Genomic DNA, 19873 nt, shown 5'->3' with positions numbered 1-19873 from the left:
CCATCCATAAGGTATTGGAATGTTCAATCAGTCTCTCTCGTGGGAAAGTTAGGTCATAACTGTAAGTGTACCAGCAAAATTGAATTAAGCAAAGAGATTTCATTAGTATTTATAGCCAGAAGGCATCTGTAAAAGTACAGGGCAAAGAAGTTATGTGGAAGTCAAAGGAGAAAAAAAAATGGGTTTCTGGTGACAAAGGCGAATCTGAAAGAGATATAAGTGTATAATGAATAAGAGCTATTGAGCGCTGCTCCAAGGAGGGAGTTGCAAAGATGTCAAATATTGATTTTCTTGTGTATGCCTTTGGACTACATATGTAATTGTTTGGATTTGCTGTCTTCATGATACAACAATATTTGTTGTTGAAGGTTAAAAAGCAGAGTGTGAAACAACCCAAAAAAAGTCTGAAACGTGTTGGAGAATTAGAATAATTCCAGCAGCAGGGTTGCAGGAGCAGAATCTGCACTTCTGAGCAAATAAACACTTTTATGACAGGCAGTTGTGTATTGGAAGTGTCACTCCTGGAGCTGCAGAAACACACACTGGGTGCAGGGCCATGGAACCATATTGCATTTATTGATTGAAAATATACCATTTGCTTCTAAAGAGTCTCTCCAAGTTTCTATACCATGAAAATATTCTGAGAGCAGGTTTATACGTGCAGAGTGTCACATGTGTGCTTTTGTACAGACAAATATAATTCTCATTTGTGAGTTGTTTATTGAAGAATGTCAGTGCCTCTCTGGGTCTTACTGCAGGACTGAAAATGTGTTCCCTGATGCTGATTAACATCTTAATACAATAAAACTCATGAAATGTTTTCATGCTGAAGAAACAAGTACACAAATCACGTCTGGAATTATTCTCCTTTTTAATACTGCTGACATGGCAATTCTTGATATTTCTGCACAAGAGGGATTTGTGACTCTTTGGAGTGACATTTTCCCCATGCATACCCTACACTGGCATGCAAGCAATCAAGTCTTTGCTGACAATTTAGTCCCTGATTCCAGAGAGATGTGGATTTCAACCAGAAGAGAGATCCTGGAGAACTGAAAGCAAAGGGTGTCCATGGAAAGTTGGAGATGTCAGAGCCCACCTAAATTATTCAATCTCATTTTAGGTGCTCAAGTTGGGAGGTGGGGTCGTTATTTTCAGAATCTGACAATCTTATAACAAAGAATTCCCAGTGAAGAGTTTGGGAAAAGCCCAAGACCCAGCTGTAAACAAGAATAGGAATGGAACCAAACTCCCAGTGAACCACGGCCGAAGTGATTTTCCCAAGGTTTTCCTAAGAAAACCAGGAATTGGAGTCAACAACTCTGATATCCAACCTGTACAAACTTCTCCAGGTTATCCTATAGTGTATTTCCCTAAATTCAACAAATCATCCATAAGAACTCATCATATGGGAACATCCCTTTCCTCCCTAGGAAACGCTAATCAAAATCAAATGTGGATGTGTTAATTTTAGGTGAAAATTCTTTCTAATAAGGCAAGTTTATTCCATGAAAATAACATTTCCAAACCTGCTAAACAGGGAAACTGCTTGATTTTGAAAACACCCCAAAGAGTGGAGGGCAGGACACTGCCATCCCCTCACCAACCCCAAATCCTGCCTGTTCTGTGGAGGACTGAAGGAGCTGGAAGTTTTTGGAGTCCTGCTGTCAGAGTACAATGTTGCCTAAGCAAGCATTAAGAGATTATGGTAATAATAGGTGTGCTTACTGCAAATAAAAGGTTTCATTAATCAAGCCATACCGAGATAAACCTGTCAGTGGACAGAGGAAACTAGAAATCAAACGCTGTGAAAGTTCTGACAGATTGTTAAATAGAAACCCTTTAAAACTGAATTTAATTTACTGTGATATTACAGATATTTATGCATCAATAAGCAAGTGCAGATTGAGTTCGGAGGTCAGCTCTGGTGCTTGAAAAATAAACGTGCAGAATGAAACAGAAGGTGACAGTTACCTTTGTCAGAAATTACAGTTTATTAAACTAAATATGAAGCTCTCTCATCTGGTTCAGGTTAAGCACCAAGGCATGGGGCTGGGGGGTAATTTACTGCAGTAGATTGGTGAGGGGATAATTGTGGAAATACTCCTCCTTTTTTTTTTTTAAGTTGGCTTTATAAACTTTAGCAGAAGAAACCAGGAACAAACATTGCAGCACAGAAGCAGAGTCAGGTACCAAAGGGCAGAGAGCACAAAGAGCTTTCAGCAAAATTATTCACAAGTTATGCCATTAAAACACTGCTCTCCTGTCAGGCAGTGAGGTTTTTACTTCTATATCAGCATTTATTTAATTAATTTCTCCTCTTGATTTTTTTTTTTTTTTAGTTCTCCATTTTCAGATTCATACCTTCCTCAGAATCAGGACACTCCTCTTCCTCCCCCTTCTTCCTCAGCTTCAGGAAATCAGATGAGCCATGTGAAAGAAACATGAATTTAAAGAGATTTTTGTCCAGGTAATTCTGGCAGCAAGTTGCACAAAGTTGTTTTTGAAGGGAGGTGCCATTCACCTGGGCAGGAGCTGCAGCTCAACCTGTTCCACATCATTCTTTGAAGGATAAAACCCCAGAGATCAGTCACTGAAGTGCCATGGGCAGATAGAAAATAAAATATCATTCCAGTTCCCAGAAATTATCAAATCCCATACTGACAGGCATGGATCTTTGCACCACTGGATCCGTATCTAGCATTAATATTTAACTTAAAAACAATGGTTACGTTGCTTACGTGGTTTTATTTCAGATGACTGAAATTTAAAGGGAAAATTTGGATCTAATAAGATCCAGCTGAGCCAACAACAAGGCTGCTTGACCCTACCAAGCACAGAAAGTCCTTGAATAAAAGCAGTCCTAAGTGAAAATAAGTATGTCAGTGCTATATGAGATGAACATATTTATGTGCCAGACTTGCGTGAGATCATATCTAAATACATGACTCCAAAACATGTAAGTATATTACATTTCACACGCATAAGAAACATGTAAATCATGCAGGACATGTTAGCTGCAGCTATGCTGGACATATGTCCTTCCCAGAATGACAGCCTGAAAAATCCTTCCCAACTCAGGGAAAAACTCCTGCAAATAATTACTGCAATGGAAGCAACACCATGAGTGAAGTTGTTCAGGATCCAGCACAGCTTTGTGAAAAAATCCCAATTTTTGCATGCAAAAGGAGTGCAGGACTGAGCTGTTATTAGAAGTCTAATTAATTAATTAATAAAAGCCAAAGCAGCAGGATAGTGTGACAAAGTCTCAGCCATGAGCCCCCTCTGGTCATCCTCTCTCCATGAGCAGTGTTTGTTAAACTCCCACCAGCCCCATTTCCAGCCTGAGGCCACTCAAGAATGACCATTGCTCTAGGTCCATGTTCACTAAGAAATGAAAATAAAATGGTAAAATCCATCAGGAGAAAGACAGGAAGGAAGATAATTCATATATATGAAGATGAAAATTTACCTTACAAATTTGAACAAGACCTATGTGGAAAATGAAGCTCTAGTTCAGCGTTAGAATATTGTTAACCTGAAGCACATATTTAAATCTCATTAATTTATATGGTTTAAATGCTATGCACCTTTAGGCACTGGAAGGGGCTCTAAAGTCTCCTTGGAGCCTTCCCTTCTCCAGGTGAACACTCCCAGCTCTCCCAGCCTGGCTCCAGAGCAGCTCCATGGCCTCCTCTGGGCTTTATCCTGCAGCTTCACATCCTGATGGGACCCAGAGCTGGGGGTGGGACCTCACCACCGAGGAGTAGATGGGGACAATCACCTTTGTCACAAGAAACATGAGAATGTGCCCTGAGCAATGATCTCATGTGGAGTTTGAGGAGGAAAGCCACAAATTGAAAGTTTTGAGTAAAGCCAAGGAGCCAGAAGGAGCCCTCTCAAAGCCATGGTGTGCAAGCCCTCAAAGTGAATGATCTGTGAGTATCACAGAGCCATTTTCACCAGAAAAAAATGCAAAGGGCAGTAAAAAAACAAGAGGAGCCACAAGGGGTGTGATTTCCAGCAGAGCTAAAAGACACCCAAGTGTCTCCTGTCAGTGGCCAAGGGTGGGATCGCTCTCCACCTCCAGGACCTGCTCCAAGACCTGGGACAGCATCCTGACCTCCTGCACCAGGAGCAGGCACCCCCAAAATGGGCAAGAGTAAGACTTTTATCCCCAGGCAGCACTTGCTGCTCCTTAGCAGAGAGCAGACACAGCCCTCCACGTTTTATTTATTTAGATGAGTTTACAAAGCAATTAAGACATTTTGGCAAATGCTGAGGTGCAGATTTCCTCCCTTATGATAGATCATTCCTGGCTTTTTTTTTTTTTCCCTGTTTCCTTCTGGACAGATAAATGTTTCTTGGTCCCACAGACGTTTTCTCTCTGCCCAGTTGCTCAGAGTCCATTTAAAAATGCCTGTTGAACTCTTCTCTCATGGAATATTTTAACAAGAGTTCCTAAATAAGCTTTATTTACAGACTGCAAATTCTGCCTGACCAGCTTAACATGTTTCATCACCTCCTTAGCTGGAATTCCTCTTGGAAATTTTTCTTACCTGGGCAAAAGCAAGAAATCCAAAAATAATAATAATATTGATGTGTTTCAGGGAATACATACTTATTCTTCACATCCTCCACTTTGAATTGGAAATATCACCCTTCAATGATTTTGGTCAAAGTTAAAACCCTCCCTGATTTTATCTGTCCTGTCCCAGTCAGGAGCTAAGCTGCCAATGTGTGCTCTCAACATGGAAGTGCTGGAAAAGCTCATCCAGAAGCTTCTGAAGTCAGTAGGGTTTTACAACATGCCCTGGAAGGCATTAAAAGACTTTAATAAAATGTTTAATAAAATGCCACTAATAAGGTGAAGGATCTAGATGGAATTCACAGAAATGCCCTGATGAATGAAGCTGATGAAGCTTTGCAATGGAAGGAAGCTGCAGCTCTCCTGGAAGTGTGTTGCCCCAAAAAAAATAAAAATAGATATTTTTTGGTCTTAAATAGTAGATTTTTGAGGGGAAAAAAATAAAGCAGGATTGGCACTTCTGTTTGCAAGAATCTGTGGAGGTCACCAAGTTTTCAATGAAAAATTGTGATGATTTAATTCTGTGTTTGAAGGTGGAGGAGGAGAATGTTGGACTGGCAGGTCAGGGTTGCCCTTTGGTGACTCCCCATGCTCTGCCCTAAGCCAGGACTTGCAGGGGCTGAGCAATGCATATTTTCTTTACCAAAAACAAGCAAGAAGTCCCCTAGAATGTGCTACAGCACTCTCCAGATAAGGAGCTACCTGGTTTAGCAGGTGAAGAGGTGCTTGGGGAGTTTTTGATAGAGAGATTATGGACCTGATTACATTAATACCTAACATGGGTTTTAACCTGCATTTTGGGTAAAATTCACCATTCTGCAGAAGGCCCATAAAAGGCCTGTGCACCACTTAGGCTCCACCAAGGCCCCATTTGGATGGTGCACGTGGAGCTGGGGTGATGCATGGGCCCCATCCCTGATCCATCCATAATATTCCGTGTGTTGGGGAAAAATATTAGCAGAGTAATTTTATTAACAAGTGCCATAACTCACTGCTTGTCTTGCCATGCTTAATAAAGGGAATCCAGGGTGTTGTACAGGAGCCAGAGGAGAGGCTCACAAAACTATCCTGCCAAAAACAAACAAATGAAGCCCTGGGAAGCAGGAGAGCAGGTGGAGGGGGAGCTGGCTCCCATCAATGTCCTGGCATAAAGTGCAATCAGCCCCACGATGTGGGGAATCTCACTGTGAGTTAAGAGTTTGCTTCACGCTGCCAGCACTGGGCCAGCCCGTGGAGAGCTCCCCGTTTTCAGCAAAGGGATTTCCTCACAGCCCTGGAAACCCTCTCAGAGTCCTCATTAGCATCTGGCTGGCCAGGGCAATAACTGAGAGAACAGCCCTGCCGAGTGTCCCTCACACCTCCTGCCTACCTGCGAAGTCTCTGTAAAAACACTCAGGGACAGAGGCGTGGAAGGAGCTGCCACTGCTGCCTCTCTGTGGATCCTTCTTTTGAGTCGTGTCCCTTCTTTTTGTGTTCCATTCCCCCCTTCTGAGGGCGTGTCCCCGTATTTGCTGCCAAAACGGCACCACTTGCACCGTCCCTTGGGTCACACAGACATGATGGATAAAATACTCGGTAGTGTTGATTTGTTCGGACAAATAGGGGGCATTTTCACCTAAAATTTCCTCATTTTCACATAAAATCTTCTCTCCAGAGTGCCCTCTCCATGCATAAATGGAAGAATCCCCAGGTTTTGAAGGAGTAGGCTAAGCACATCCCTTTCCAGACCAGCCATTCCCTGGGGGATGAGCTGGGGATGTCTGTGTCTCACCCCAATATTGCTGCTGTGCATGGAGCAGGGCTGGGGGCTGCTCTGTGCCTCCCCCCGCAGCACCCCGGCCAGGGTCACCCCTTCCCACCCATCCCTTCCCTCCAGGAACTCAAATAAATCAAACTTAAAAGATTTTTTTTTTCCCTCTGATTTTTGCTCCTGTGTATTTATTATGCCTCACCGTACAGGAGCCTCCTCCAGGGGCAGAGATGTGACAAGGTGTTTAGCGGATGAGCTTTAGCCATTTTTTGGAGATGGTTGGAAACATGAGCAGGGCCTTTCCAGGAATCAGCACTGCTGGATGCCAGGGCTGCGTGGGACTGCAGAGTGGGTGCAGGTGCTTGCAGCCAAAATTGGGAATAAATATCCATTTGTTTTAAGCTGGGATTTGCAAAACGAGAATCTGAAGAACAAACGAATTTTGATTGAACGACTGCCAAATGTTTGGGTGTTTTTTGTTTTTTGTTTTTCAAATCAGGTCTTAGCTAATTTTGCAGATCTCTTGCCCAAAAGGCAGCAGGGCTCCTCTGCTCACACAGCCTCATTTGCCTAATAATAATTCTGTATTTTAAGTTATTTGATTAATTTTGCTCTCTCCTTGCTTTGTAAAGTACCTAAATCTCTAACCTGTACTAGGCTCCACTCTTCTGACCCTTTTGATTTTATTTTGTGGATCCCAAGAGGATACCTTGGGACACCTGAGCACTGCTTGGTTTTGCCAGCTCCCCGGGATGTTTTCCTGCCTGTGTCCGAGCCGAGCCGAGCTGAGCCAGCACCGCTGGGCACTCCTCCACCTGCACCCTGCCAGCTCCCGGGGGAGGGAAGGCACAGCGGAGGCAATGACCAGCACCAGGACGCACCTTCAGGAAAACCAACCCCAAATTGAAGGAGATCCGCTGCTCTGCACAAACTCGGCGCTCAGCTGGTGTTTAGATGCGGAGCAGGGAGAAGCTGCAGGGGCGGAGGGAGGATGGACGCGGTGCGGGGCTGAGCTGAGCCGCTCCCCGGCCCCGACGGCGGGGGCTGCCCGGGGGGGCACACAAATCCCCGCGTATGAACCGCACACACACCGAGGGGCAGGACGGGGGGTCCGTGCCTCCCCCCGCCCTCCCGCGGTCCCCAGGGCCGGGCGGGGAGCGGGGCCCAGCCCGCGGAGCAGCCCCGGCACCCCTGTCCCGCTCGGGGAGGGTGTGTATTTGGGGGTGTCTCCCAAAAGGGAAAAAGGCTGCACAACGTGGAAAACCCGAGCACCCAATCTCAGCGGGGAGAAGCAGCGCGCAAACAGCGCGGGGCCAGCCGGGGGAGGCGCAGGATCCGCGGGGCGCCGACCCCGGTCCCTGCAGCAGCGCCGAGGGTGGGAGCGGGGATCCCCAAAGTTGCCTCCCCTCGCACGGGGGAAAGTCCCGCGGCCGCGGAGCGCCGGCCGCCCCCAGCTTGGGTTTCCCTAAAGGCGAACTGGGGCTAAATAATGGATCGATCTAAAATTAACCGGAGGAATGGAAATGCTCTAAAAATAAGCCAGCAGCTGCCGTGGTCGCAGCCCCCCGCTCCCGTGGGGAAGGGGGAGAGGGGCCGGCCGGAGGAGGGGGCTCGGGCAGAGCCGGGCGGGCTGCGCGGGGCTGCGCGGAGCGGTGGCCGCGGCTCCCCGCGGGCGCGGCGGGGGCCGGACGGAGCCCCCCAAAAACTCCGCCGCTCGCCTCGCCGCCGCACACCGCTGGTTTTTTATTTTTTTTTTTCTTTGCATTTCTCTATGTTTAATTCTTTTTATTTCTGCACGGAAGCTCCGAAAGCCTTTGGGGAAGCGATGGGTCGCCTCCCCGGGGGAGCGGGGGTGGCTCCGGGGGCTGCGGAGCGTGTGCGGGAACCGCGGCCGCGGAGCTGCGGGGCAGAGCCGGGCACGGAGCCGGCCCCGGGCCGCTGCGAGCCCCACCGCGCACACACTCACACACTCACACACTCACTCACACACTCACACTCGCACACACCTCCTCCTCTTTCCTCCTTTTTGATCCGCGCAGCGATCCCGTATCCTCCCGGCTTGTCTCTTTTATTCTTTTGTACCGAGGCGCGTTGTCCTGGCCAGCAGTGTGAACGGGGGCTTTGTAAAACGGGACAGATAAAAATGAGCAACATCATATTGTTTGACAGAATGATCCAAAATGATAAAATGCCTTCTCCGGAGGGGGTGAAAATGGTGAATTCCTAAAAAACAAGAGCGTCGCTTCTCTCCTCAGCCTCCCTGCGCTGCTCGCTGTAGCCTAAAGGGATCTGCCGCCTGCACCAGCCCGGATCACGTCCAGCCACTCTTTTCACTGGGAAGTCTCTTTTTTAAAGCCTTCATTTATTTATTTTTAAATAAATAAAGAAGGGGGGGAAGCGGCTTCGGCTCGGGACCCCCCGTTCTCCTCGCGGAGAATGAAAAGCACAGTTTTCGAGAGAAAGGCTCGTTTTGATTAAATCTGACATGCTGCTGATAACTCCATGCTAATGTGAAATAATTAACATAATAGCCATAATTAAAAGCACGCTAACAATGCCATAAATTTATCACACAATTTTACTAGCTTTCTGCCCCTAACTGCTCTCTCATCGTTAATTAAACATGTTGCCTTTTACAGAATGGATGTTTATATATTTCCAATACAAATAAATCCGAAACCGTTTTGGAAACATCACCAATTTCGTTTTACACTGAGGTCTGCCGGGTTTACTGGCGATATATTACAATTTTTTTAAAAAAAGGATAAAGAAGAAAGAAATAAAGAACAAAAAATAAACCAAACACGTGCAGATAGAGGCCTAAAAATAGAGGGGGAAATTATATATATTTAATAATCTACATCTTCAGCGAAAAATCCGGCTGAAGGGGGGTCCAGGCCCCGCCGCTCGCCTTGTTTCGGCCCCGACCCCGATCCCAGCCGTCGGGGGATGTCTGTGTGTCCCTGTCGTGTCCCCTCCTTTGGATGTGTTTATTTTACAGGGATTTCTCACCCGCAGCCCCTTCCCTGCGAGCCCCTTTACCCCCGCACGTTCGTACCGAACGACAATGCTGGTTTAATCCAGGTCAGGTCAACGATTTATATAACTCATTAGTGAAAGTAATAGGCTTAAGGAGCTGAAAGGGGACACCTTTGGTTTCTCCTTCCTTTAAAACGATTACAGAAGCAGAAATTGCCCCAGCCCTGTCTTTTCTTTCCTCCACAATCCCCCCCGCCCCCGAGGCTCAACCTCCGGATTTATTTTTAACTCGCTTCGCAGCCAGGATCTTGCTTTCCCATATTAGAATTAAATTGAGTTGTAATTAATTTCTCCCTCTCTATCATAACTTATTCCATCCTCCCTTTTCCCGTTGCCGTGTCTCTATTTGACTCCGTATCGATCCGGACGATACAGTTTGTTTTTCTCCTGTTGCTAAATCTATCTGTCTATATGGGCGCCCACTTTCTATTTCTGGCCGTGCCATTATTGTGGGTTTCCACCTCCACAGGAGCTGCTTTAATTGTTTCATCGCTTTGCAGGACGCAGCCCCTGAACTTCCATGGGTTCGGGGGCTCACAGGTTATTTGGGGGAAACTTTCCTGATTTTTAGAAAAGCTTTTTTTCTACCCAGTAAGGCTCCTTAATACTTTCCAGAGGGATGGGCTTCTAAATGCTGCCCTAGACTTGGGCAGGTGAAGGCCTGGGAGCCGCAGCAGCGCCCGCGGAGGGGCGCGGAGGGGCGCGGAGCGGGGCCGCCCGCTCAGCCGGCAGCCCTGATGGAACACGGCGCTAGCACAATGGAGCCCTAATCGAGGGGAAACGTTTCTTTTCACGCTAAGCACCGTAATTAATAGTACGAATCAATTAATTTGACTTTTATTGTGCCGAAGAAAAGCGCAACAAATGGAACAAGGGGCTGCGGTGTTGGGGTTTTTCCTCCATTTTTTTTTTTTTTTTTTCCCTGGGAGAGCCTTAGGGGTGCGCAGGGTGACACATAAAGCGATGTCACGAGTGCGAGAGTGTGGGTCGGTGACTCGGTGGCAGCGGCGCTGCGCGGGTGCGGAGGTCACGGGCCGCGGAGATCCTGCGGGACACGCGGAAAAACGGAGCGCGGGGGGAAAGCGGCTCCGCGCCCCGCGGAAGGTTCCCCCATCCCGGCAGAGGCTCTGCGAGAGGCCGGGACAGAGACCCGCCCGAGCCCCGATGGATTTTGGAGGAAGGAGGGGAATTGCTTTCCCTAAACCAGCGCCGCTCATAGGAAATCGTTGGCTCCTGGGGCATTTTCCTAATTTAATTGTATTTACCGAAATCGGACAACACGTGCGGGAGGTACCAGAGCGGCGGGACGGGTTAAAAAGCCAAACCCCGGGAACCAGGCGGGGTTCCGCACCGGGGGCGGCCGGGCCCCCTCCCGCCCCGCCGGGCGCCTTTCCCCGGGCCGGGGCTTACCTGGGGCCGCGGCAATACGGTCCTCACATTCACACACACTCCCTCATTTCCTACTTTTTCATATGCTAAAGCCTGCAATGATTAAGTCGTTAACACCTCTGGAAAGGAAAAAAACAAAAAAAAACAAAAAAACAAAAAAAACCAAAAAACAAAAAAAAACAAAAAAAAAAAAAAAACAAAAAAAAAAAAAAAAAACAAAACAAAAAAAAAAAAAAAACAGAGAAAAAATATGAGGGAAAAAAAAAAAAAAGAAAAAAAGTAACCGGCTAAAAGGTTCTTTATTTATAGTTTCCCTTTGTTATTTTACGTCTTTTTTTATTTCTCCCTGCAACTAACCTAATAGATTAATCAATAGCTATACTCTGATCTTCCGTTCCCAGCTGGTGCTGCTGCAGCTAGAAAAAAAAATTAAAAAAAAAGAAACCCACGGAAAAATGGTTTCAAAGCCCAAACTTGGTGCTTTTAAGCGGTCTTGCGGCTGCGCATCCGCTGAGCCTGGGCTGCCGAGCGCCCCGAGAGCGGCGGCTCCGGGCTGGGCGCAGCGGGAGCGGCAGCGGCGAGCCCCGGTGCGGCGACATTTCCGCGGGGGCCGGACGGTGCCGGGGCCGTCGGGCCCCGTCGGGGCGGGCGGAGCGGAGCCGCCGCCGGTCTTTGTTGACAGTCCATGAAACAACTCGAGTTTTGCATGACTTCACAGCGGGGCGCCTGACGTCAGGCGGTCACGTGGAGCCGCCTCCGAGTATATCTTTAACGGGAAAGTAATCTATCAGGCAGTCGGGACCGCCGCGCTGCCAAAGTGGCGAGCGAGGCCCCGCGACCCCCGGCCTCCTGCCCCCGCCCCGCCCGGCCGCCGGCAGCTCCGTCCCCTCCCTCCGCCGAGGGGGGGAAAAAACAGCGGCCCAAAAAAAAAAAAGCCGGACCAGAGGAAGAAAGAGGGAAGAGGAAAAAAAAAATCACACCAAAAAAAAGCAAACAAGCAAGCCGGCGCGGAGGGCGGCGCAGCGGTGCGCGGCGCGGCCGCGGAGCGGAGCGGTGGAGCGGCGGCGGCCCGCGGAGCGGCCCCATGCGCGGCGCCCTCGGGCGCGCATCGCGGCGGGCGGGATCCTGAGCCCCGATGCCCGGCGGCGGGAGGTGACCGGGCGGCCAGCGCAGCCCCGCGGACGGGAGAGAAGCCGCCCCATGCCCCGCGGGGACGGCGCCGCGGGGCGCAGCCGGGCCGCTCGGGTGTAGCCCCCGGGGCCGGTCGGAGCAGCGGCGGGAGCGGGGCGCGGGGGGAGCCCGGTGCGGGCGGGAGGCCCCTCCGCCGCCGCCGCGCCCCGTCCGCCGAGCGGGGATGACCCTGTCGGGCGGCGGCAGCGCCAGCGACATGTCCGGCCCCGCCGTCCCGGCGGCCGAGGATGTGGATATCGACGTGGTGGGCGAGGGCGACGACGGGCCGGGCAAGGACAGCGATGGCGAGGCCGGCAGCCCCGCCGCCCTGCCGCGCCTGCCGCTGGACGAGGCGGCGGAGCTGGCGCTGCCCGCGGAGGCGGGCGCGGAGAGCGGCAGCAGCGGCAGCGGGAGCCCGGCCGGGACGGCCCCCGGCGGCGCGGCCGAGGGCGGCAAGGGGGGCGGCGAGGAGGGGGCGAGCGGCGGCGGCGGGGCAGCGGGGCAGAGCAAGCCCAAGAGCAGCCTGGTGAAGCCGCCCTACTCGTACATCGCCCTCATCACCATGGCCATCCTGCAGAGCCCGCAGAAGAAGCTGACGCTCAGCGGCATCTGCGAGTTCATCAGCAACCGCTTCCCCTACTACCGGGAGAAGTTCCCCGCCTGGCAGAACAGCATCCGCCACAACCTCTCCCTCAACGACTGCTTCGTCAAAATCCCCCGGGAGCCCGGCAACCCGGGCAAGGGCAACTACTGGACGCTGGACCCGCAGTCCGAGGACATGTTCGACAACGGCAGCTTCCTCCGCCGCAGGAAGCGCTTCAAGCGGCACCAGCAGGAGCACCTGCGGGACCAGACGGCGCTCATGATGCAGGGCTTCGGCGCCTACGGCCTGGCCGGACCCTACGGCCGCCCCTACGGGCTGCACCCCGGCGCCTACACGCACCCCGCGGCGGCGGCGGCCGCGCTGCAGTACCCCTACATCCCCCCGGTGGGGCCCATGCTGCCGCCCGCCGTGCCGCTGCTGCCGTCCAGCGAGCTCAGCCGCAAAGCCTTCAACTCCCAGCTCAGCCCCAGCCTCCAGCTGCAGCTCAACAGCCTGGGCGCCGCCGGCTCCATCGTCAAGTCGGAGCCCAGCAGCCGCCCGTCCTTCAGCATCGAGAACATCATCGGCGTCCCCGCCGCCAGCTCGGCCGCCAGCGCACAGACTTTCCTGCGGCCGCCGGTCACCGTGCAGTCGGCTCTCATGGCCCACCAGCCGCTGGCGCTGGCCAGGACCACGGCGGCCATCGCCCCCATCCTCAGCGTGCCTACCAACATCATCGCGGGGCAGTTCCTGCAGCCCGCAGCCCCCGCTGCAGCCGTGCAGGCCAAGTGGCCGGCGCAGTAGCCCCGGGCTGTAGCTGCTCCCCGGGGAGCTCCGGTCGCCCCCTCGGGGCTCCGCGGCCGCCGGGGCTCGGAGCAGCAGCGGGCACCGGCCGCCGCCGCTTGTACATATTTGTATCAAAAATCACTGACGTTGCTTTCGGGGTTTTTATTTTTCTAAAGAGGCGAAAATGACGGTCGCGATTAGGAGCTGCGAACTTTCACTTTTTTTGAAGGTTCCGGCGCTCCGAGCGGTTTTATTTGAAATAAACGAACAAACGAGGAAAAAAAAAATGTATAAAAAAGAAATAAGCGGGGGAAATTTTAAATATTAAACGAACGAACAGGAAAAAAAAAAAAAGAGAGAATTTTGGAGAGAGAAAAAAAAGGAGGAAAAACGCTGTCATTCTATTATAGAAGTCTGTTTATATATGAATGAATATATGTATTCTAAATGTTATCCCTTCGTGTTGTACACAACTTTGTAAATAAATTTTTAAAATGCTCTGCCCGTCTCTGTGTGAGCGGTGTCTTTGTGACCCCCACCCGCAGGACGGGCTGCGCGGCCGCGGAGGCTGGAGACGGTTCTCGGGTACAGCCGAGCTTTGGGTTCCGCGGTGCGGGCGCGTTTTCCACGGTCCCTCCGCCCGGTTCGGGAAGCGCTCGGCTCCGGTGCGCGGCCGGCATCACCCCGATTCCTTCCAAATCCAACCTTTCCCCGGCAGATCCGAGACTCCCGAAAATGACTCCCGAAATATGATGTTTCCCTAAATATATTAATTTTTCTCGGCGTGTTTTCGGCGCTACATCCCGGCTCTGCGGCATTCCCGGCCGGAATAGGTACGCTTTTTTGGGTTTGCGGTCGGGGCTAATTAAAACATAAATAATTTTAAATAAAACACGTTGGGTGATTTAATTCATGCTTACTATTTATTTTAGAAGAGAAAAAATATATGTATATATTCAGGCCGTGTCCGTTGGATGTCCAAGCGCGGATCTTTCATTTAGATCAGGGAAATAATCAGGTTGAAAGCAGCGGTTCTTCCCGCGGGAAGGGATCGGCCTTTCCCGGTTAATTCCCAGTAATTCAGCTTTAATGGCAGCTGAAAAAATTTGAAAATTATATACATACATACATACATACATATATATATGTATTTTGGGGCTAAAGTAAAGAGACAGTCAAAATGAAAAAAAAAAAAAAAAAAACAATTAATGTGTAGCGTTATAATATTTAAAGCGGCGCGTCGGGAGGTTGAGCCTGGTGAGTTCTCGGCGTCTCCCGTGCACTGACAGTGTTCGGTGCTTTATTACCTCCCTCTTACAAACTTGAATTTTTGTCACCTTGGAAAACCGTCGTGGATTTTGCTTTTCCGCTCAAATAATTCGTTGTCTTTGTTAGGAAAATCGGCGGCATAAAATGCAGGCGGGATGCGGGATGCGGCAGGCTCGGCTGCGGGAGGAGCTGAACCAGGCGCTTATTTCCCCTCCGACAACCCTGTGGCAGCCGTGGATTTAAAATAAATATATAAATAAAAGTGTCCTTGCTTTCCTGGTAAGCAGTAAATATTATTTCTTCCTAAGTAAATATTTATACCTCCGCATACATAGACCAAAATAAACCCGAGCAGCCCCGGTGATGAGATCGTTTGAACTTTATAAATAAGGACTCGCTAATCATCTGCCGGGGACAGGGAGAACCTGGAGGGAGCGGGGACACGCGGGGCCCTCCACGGGCACCCACGGCCCCGCGGAACCCCGCGGAGCGGAATGCGGCGGTGCGTGGCGGTGTCGGAGGAACGAGCTGTTTCACAGTTGTGTCTCGCTAATCGGTTTTACACAAACAGCAAATGGTGGGTGATTCGTGCGATCGAGGGGGTTGCTATATTTAGCCGATCCCCTGGGAAAAAAGAAAGGAGCCTCTGCCCGGAGTCGCTGCGAGGCTCAAGAAGCTGCTGATCCAGGGCTTCCAGAGGACACCGGATAACAGGGGCTCATTCCATTCCCCAGCCTTTGTTACTTATAAAATTACTCGCTCATATTTCCCCACATAGCAGCAATGCCTCGGCTCGGCATCTGCGCGCCGGCGGCGGCGGCACCGGCAACTTTCCTGCCCGCTGCCTCCCTCCGGGAACCGCTTCTCCCTCCGTAACCTCGGGCCTCTCTTTCTCTGCCTTGCTTTCCCCTCCATCCCCGAGAACAGCGGCCGGCAGGAGAAGCCTTTCCCGGGGAAGGGGCGGCGGCGGCTCCCGGGGCCGGGCAGCACCGGGAAAGCGCGGGGCTCGGGAAGAACCCCGGGATGAGCCCCCCATCCTGCCGCCAGCTCCCCGCGGGAGCCGCGGGCTGCGGGGCTCTGCGGGGCCCGGAGCGGCTGCGGGGCCGTGCGGGCGGGCGGGGGCTCCCGGTGGCCGCGGGGCTGCAGTGGCGCACCGGGGCCTGCGGGGGGCGCGGCAGCTCCCGCTGCACCCGCGGGGAACGGGCGCGCCCCCCGGGGCCGGGAGCATCCCCAGGACCGAGAGCATCCCCGGATCAGGGAACACCCTCGGAGCATCCGCGGGGACCGGCATCACGCTCACGGCCCGCGGGGTCGGGAGCGCCTCCGGAGCCGGGAACGCTCCCGGGGCCGGGGGACCCCTGGAATCCGGGAGCAATTCGGGGGCACCCCCCGTGCCCGCAGCCTCCCGGGACGACACCGACCCGGGCGCGCTCTTGCAGCGTTCCGGCGGGTCCCGCAAAGCTATCGGCGGGGATCGGGGGTCCAGGGGGTGTCAAATTCGGTCCCCAAATAGGGGAGAGTTTGCAGCCGGGCCGGGACAGCCGAGAACAGCATATCCCGGCGAAGTTCCCTCAGTCACGGGCCACAGCCAGACAACAGAAACTCTTTCCCTTGTTCTTTCCCTTGTTTTCCCTTCCACAAACTTGTCCGCCGCATATGGCAAAACTTGACACGGCCGGTGACAGATGCCCATTAGTGTAAGTCGTGTCACGTCGGTCCCTGGGGTGTGTTGGAAGTAACTAGATCCGAAACACCGGGAAAATGACCCTCCCGCAGCCCCGAGAGTTTACCCAGAACCACCACCCCCTGCACCCTCCACGACCCCGCTCCTTATTTATTCCAATTACGGCCCCGCCGCTCCCTCCGCCGGGGGAAGGAATTTATAACAGGATCTGGCGATAGGATCTGGCCCTAATCCTCTAAACCATCACGCTGGTTGGAAAAGGGACGAGATGGGGCTCATCAGGGCCATTTCCTCGGCTGATGCGGGGTTCCCGGGGAACCCTCTGCGGGAGTTGCGCCCCCTTTTCCCCCCTCTCCGTGCTATCGGCTCCTATTTATAGCATCACCGGTTTCTCCTGGGCACAGAGCGGGGCTGAAAGTTTAGGGCTAATGGGTGTTGAAAGGCTGCGGCGAGCGTTGGAAAAGGCAGGAAAAATCCTTTTGCGCTTATTTATAAACGCGTATTTATCGCGCGTGTGTTTTTATCTCAGGAAGCAGCCCCAGCTTTCGGGGTATCCCCCCGCCTGCCCCCAGCCGAGCCCCAGCAGCGTCCCGGAGGGGGGTAGCGATCGCAGACCCCGCTCCGGAGCTGCGGGAGGACAGAACTGAGGCCAGGTTTAGCGGAGGGGACAGCGCCGGGAAAGCTCCGGGGGGGCCGGGGAGCGATGTCCAGCGGAGACCTTTCCTTCTCGGTGGCCGCAGGAAATCATCCACTGGCGACATCAGCCCCCTTTGGGACATGGGCAGCGTTTGAGGATGGCTCCGGCTTCCTCGGGGGTTCGGGGCTCGGATCAGCACCGGCGGTACGGGGGATTTAACCCGCACCGCCCGAGCCGGCCCGGGGTCGGACACAAAGGAGGGAGCGCAAATGTTTCGCTTTGGGATGAGCCAATCCTTATTTTCGCGGGTGCTCGGGGTTTTCCCATTCCGGGAGAGAGCCAGCAAGGATTGCTTTAGGGGAAGAGAGGATATTCCCTCCCCCAGGCGGGTGCGGGTCAGGGGGCAGTTCCCCGGGGATGGGGGAATTCGACGGGATTTTGGCTCTCGGAGCACCTCGGGCAGTTTTGTGCTCTCTCCCTCATGTCCGAGGTGCGCTCGGGGCCTGTCCCCTCCTGCTCTGGGGCAGCGGAAAAACAGCCTGGCCATTCCCGGGGCATTTTATTGGTGTTAAAAGGCAGCGACTGAGGAATCAGTGCGAGCTCCGCGCTCTGGGCAGTTACTCTGCGGACAGTCCGGGCAGCTCGGGCATCCCCCGGGGCGGCGACTGAATCGCTTCAACCTCCGCCCGCAGCCCGGAGCATCCGTGTCATCCATCCCCAGAACCTTCCTCGCCACCTCCTCCCCGAGCCGGGCATCGCCGCACTGGGCAAACACTCGCCATGCAGTTTTGTTGACAGGCAACACTTCAATTCCGGGGGTTTATATTGAAATACGTGTTACCAGCCCTAAAACATCAAGCGTTATGTACTTAAAAGATACAGAGCATAGGTATTACATCCACAGCAAGTATTTTAGTCAGTGAATGTTCAATGTAGCAGGTAGAGATGAACTTAGCACGTCTTCCAGACTGAACTGGGAACAGACTCTTCAGCCATAAAATGCACTTAACAGTCTATTTAATAGTGGCGAGGTCCTTGAAAATGCAATATCCATGCTAATCTTGCCTTTTTCTAAATCAGAAATGAAAAATAGGTCAGGAAGGTAGAACCTTCCCCTTCTATTTAAAATGTGACATTTAATCTATTTAAATAACTAAGTAAACTTTATTAATCTGGGATTTGGTAAGCAAGCTGAGGAAGCAGGAACAGCGCGACTTTATTAAGACGGCAAAATGTGAGAGGGAGAGTCCTTGGATTCCAGGTGCGATAAAATCTCGGTTTTCTTGAGGTTCAGCGAAATGGGAAAAGCCGGGACACACGAAAACAGCCCAACCTCTCCTTTCCAGGAAAGGATGGAATGTCCAGCTCTGCTTTACCGAGAACTCGGAGCATCCTCGGGCTGGAGGAAGAAAACTCCGTGTCCTCCAGCGCCCAGAGAATCGCAGGGATTCAAGAGAAAACCCCAAATCCTCAACAATTTGTAATTACTTTATTAAGTGCCAATATTTCATGGGAGAAAATAAAAATAAATCCATCTCCCTGCGGGCTCAGGTAGTGGTTTCTGATAGGTTTTGCTCGGCAAAGGAGGATGTGAAAAAGCGGAGGCTCCTGCGGGCTCAGACCGGGGTTGGTAGCGCCCGGGCGATATCCTGGGAGTAAAAATCGGGATAATCTGGGAATGTGCACATTGGGAATCTGCAATTGTAAACGCCTCCAGAGTTTGTTCCCCCGCTCGCTCCGGCACCACGGCTCCGCTCAGAAACGAAATCCGGGATGAGCTGGAACTTTTTATGGCCGCAGGCTCTTCCCCCCTCGCCCGCCTTAGGAAAGACTTTCGCATTATTCTGGCCGCATTTCACTCCAAATTTATGGAATACCCGCCAGATTTTTGCCTTGCCACAGCTCGGCTGCCATCAAGGCGTAGAGCCGGGGTGGAGGAGAGGAGGCAGCGGAGCTCCGAAGCCTCCCGAGAACGCCAAGGGTTAAGAAAAGCTGTTTATCTGCTCATTATCGGCTTCTCTTTACTCCCGAGCACCAAACCCCGCTCGCCTCCTACCCCGCGGTATCAATGTGTCCTGAATGCCTTTTCCAGTCATTGATCTGGTCAAAGTCACCGCAGAAACACAAGTGACAGAGACTCAATTCCAGGCGACGCGCCCGATGCGAGTATTTAGAAAGCATTCAATAAAAAAGCTTGCCCGGGGAGTGAATGATTTCACCTTGCAACAAAGAGCTCTCGGCTAATTGAAATAATGCACTTGAATGTGCGGCCGTGGGCTCCTGCTCGCCCATCCCAGCTCCAGCACAGAATTAGGAATAATCTCCAAGGAAAAAATCCAAAAACTAATCTTTTTTTTTTTTTTTTTTTTTTTTTTTTTTTTTTTTTGTGCGCAGGGACTCGGAGGTAACTGAGTTTTCAGCGCTCCCTGGCCTTGCTGATTGGGAAATTCCGGGCATGGAAAATCCTGAAGGGGGAGAGTAGAGTGGTACTGAAATAGGAATCTCCCCTGGTTTAGGCTGGGAATTCACTTTGCATCGCCGTGTTTCCGTGCCATAAAGCAGCTCCAGCCGCTGTGGGTTCAGGAGGTGTAACTCCAAGTTAGTTTGTAATTGATGAATTTGTAGGATTGTCGTTATTTTACAGACTTGTCATTTCCAGACATCCTGTCAAAATCCTGATATAGACACACTTTACCTAGTATGAATATAAATTATTGAGTATATCAGATTAGGCAAACTGTGTAAAATTCGATGGTCATAATCTGCCGTTTCCTACAGGATTATGGCTCCAAACACTTGGCAAACCAGCAGATTGTCACAGGTGTGATTTTTACCTTTATCTGTTTAAGACAGCTTTCAGTCCCTTCACACCATCCCTCATGAGGCAACACCACAAGTGGCTGAAATTATGACAGGTGTAAGAGGGTTTTCACTCAAAAATGGTTGGGATAGAGGAAATCAGTATCCTGAATTGGAAA

At 51.7% G+C, this 19873-nt stretch overlaps 1 protein-coding gene across 1 annotated transcript; it reads left to right on the top strand.

The window, feature by feature from the left end:
• Window positions 1–12023: 12023 nt before the first annotated feature.
• Window positions 12024–13805, top strand: FOXD3 (forkhead box D3). Its single transcript, XM_056497482.1, has one exon. The coding sequence runs from the start codon at window positions 12121–12123 to the stop codon at window positions 13321–13323; it is 1203 nt and encodes a 400-aa protein (XP_056353457.1). The 5' UTR covers window positions 12024–12120; the 3' UTR covers window positions 13324–13805.
• Window positions 13806–19873: the final 6068 nt, after the last annotated feature.

The sequence above is a fragment of the Oenanthe melanoleuca genome, chromosome 8 (assembly GCF_029582105.1).
Source record: "Oenanthe melanoleuca isolate GR-GAL-2019-014 chromosome 8, OMel1.0, whole genome shotgun sequence".
Taxonomy (NCBI): domain Eukaryota; kingdom Metazoa; phylum Chordata; class Aves; order Passeriformes; family Muscicapidae; genus Oenanthe; species Oenanthe melanoleuca.
Note: the sequence above shows the minus strand (reverse complement) of the source record. Positions and strands in the feature narration are given on the sequence as shown.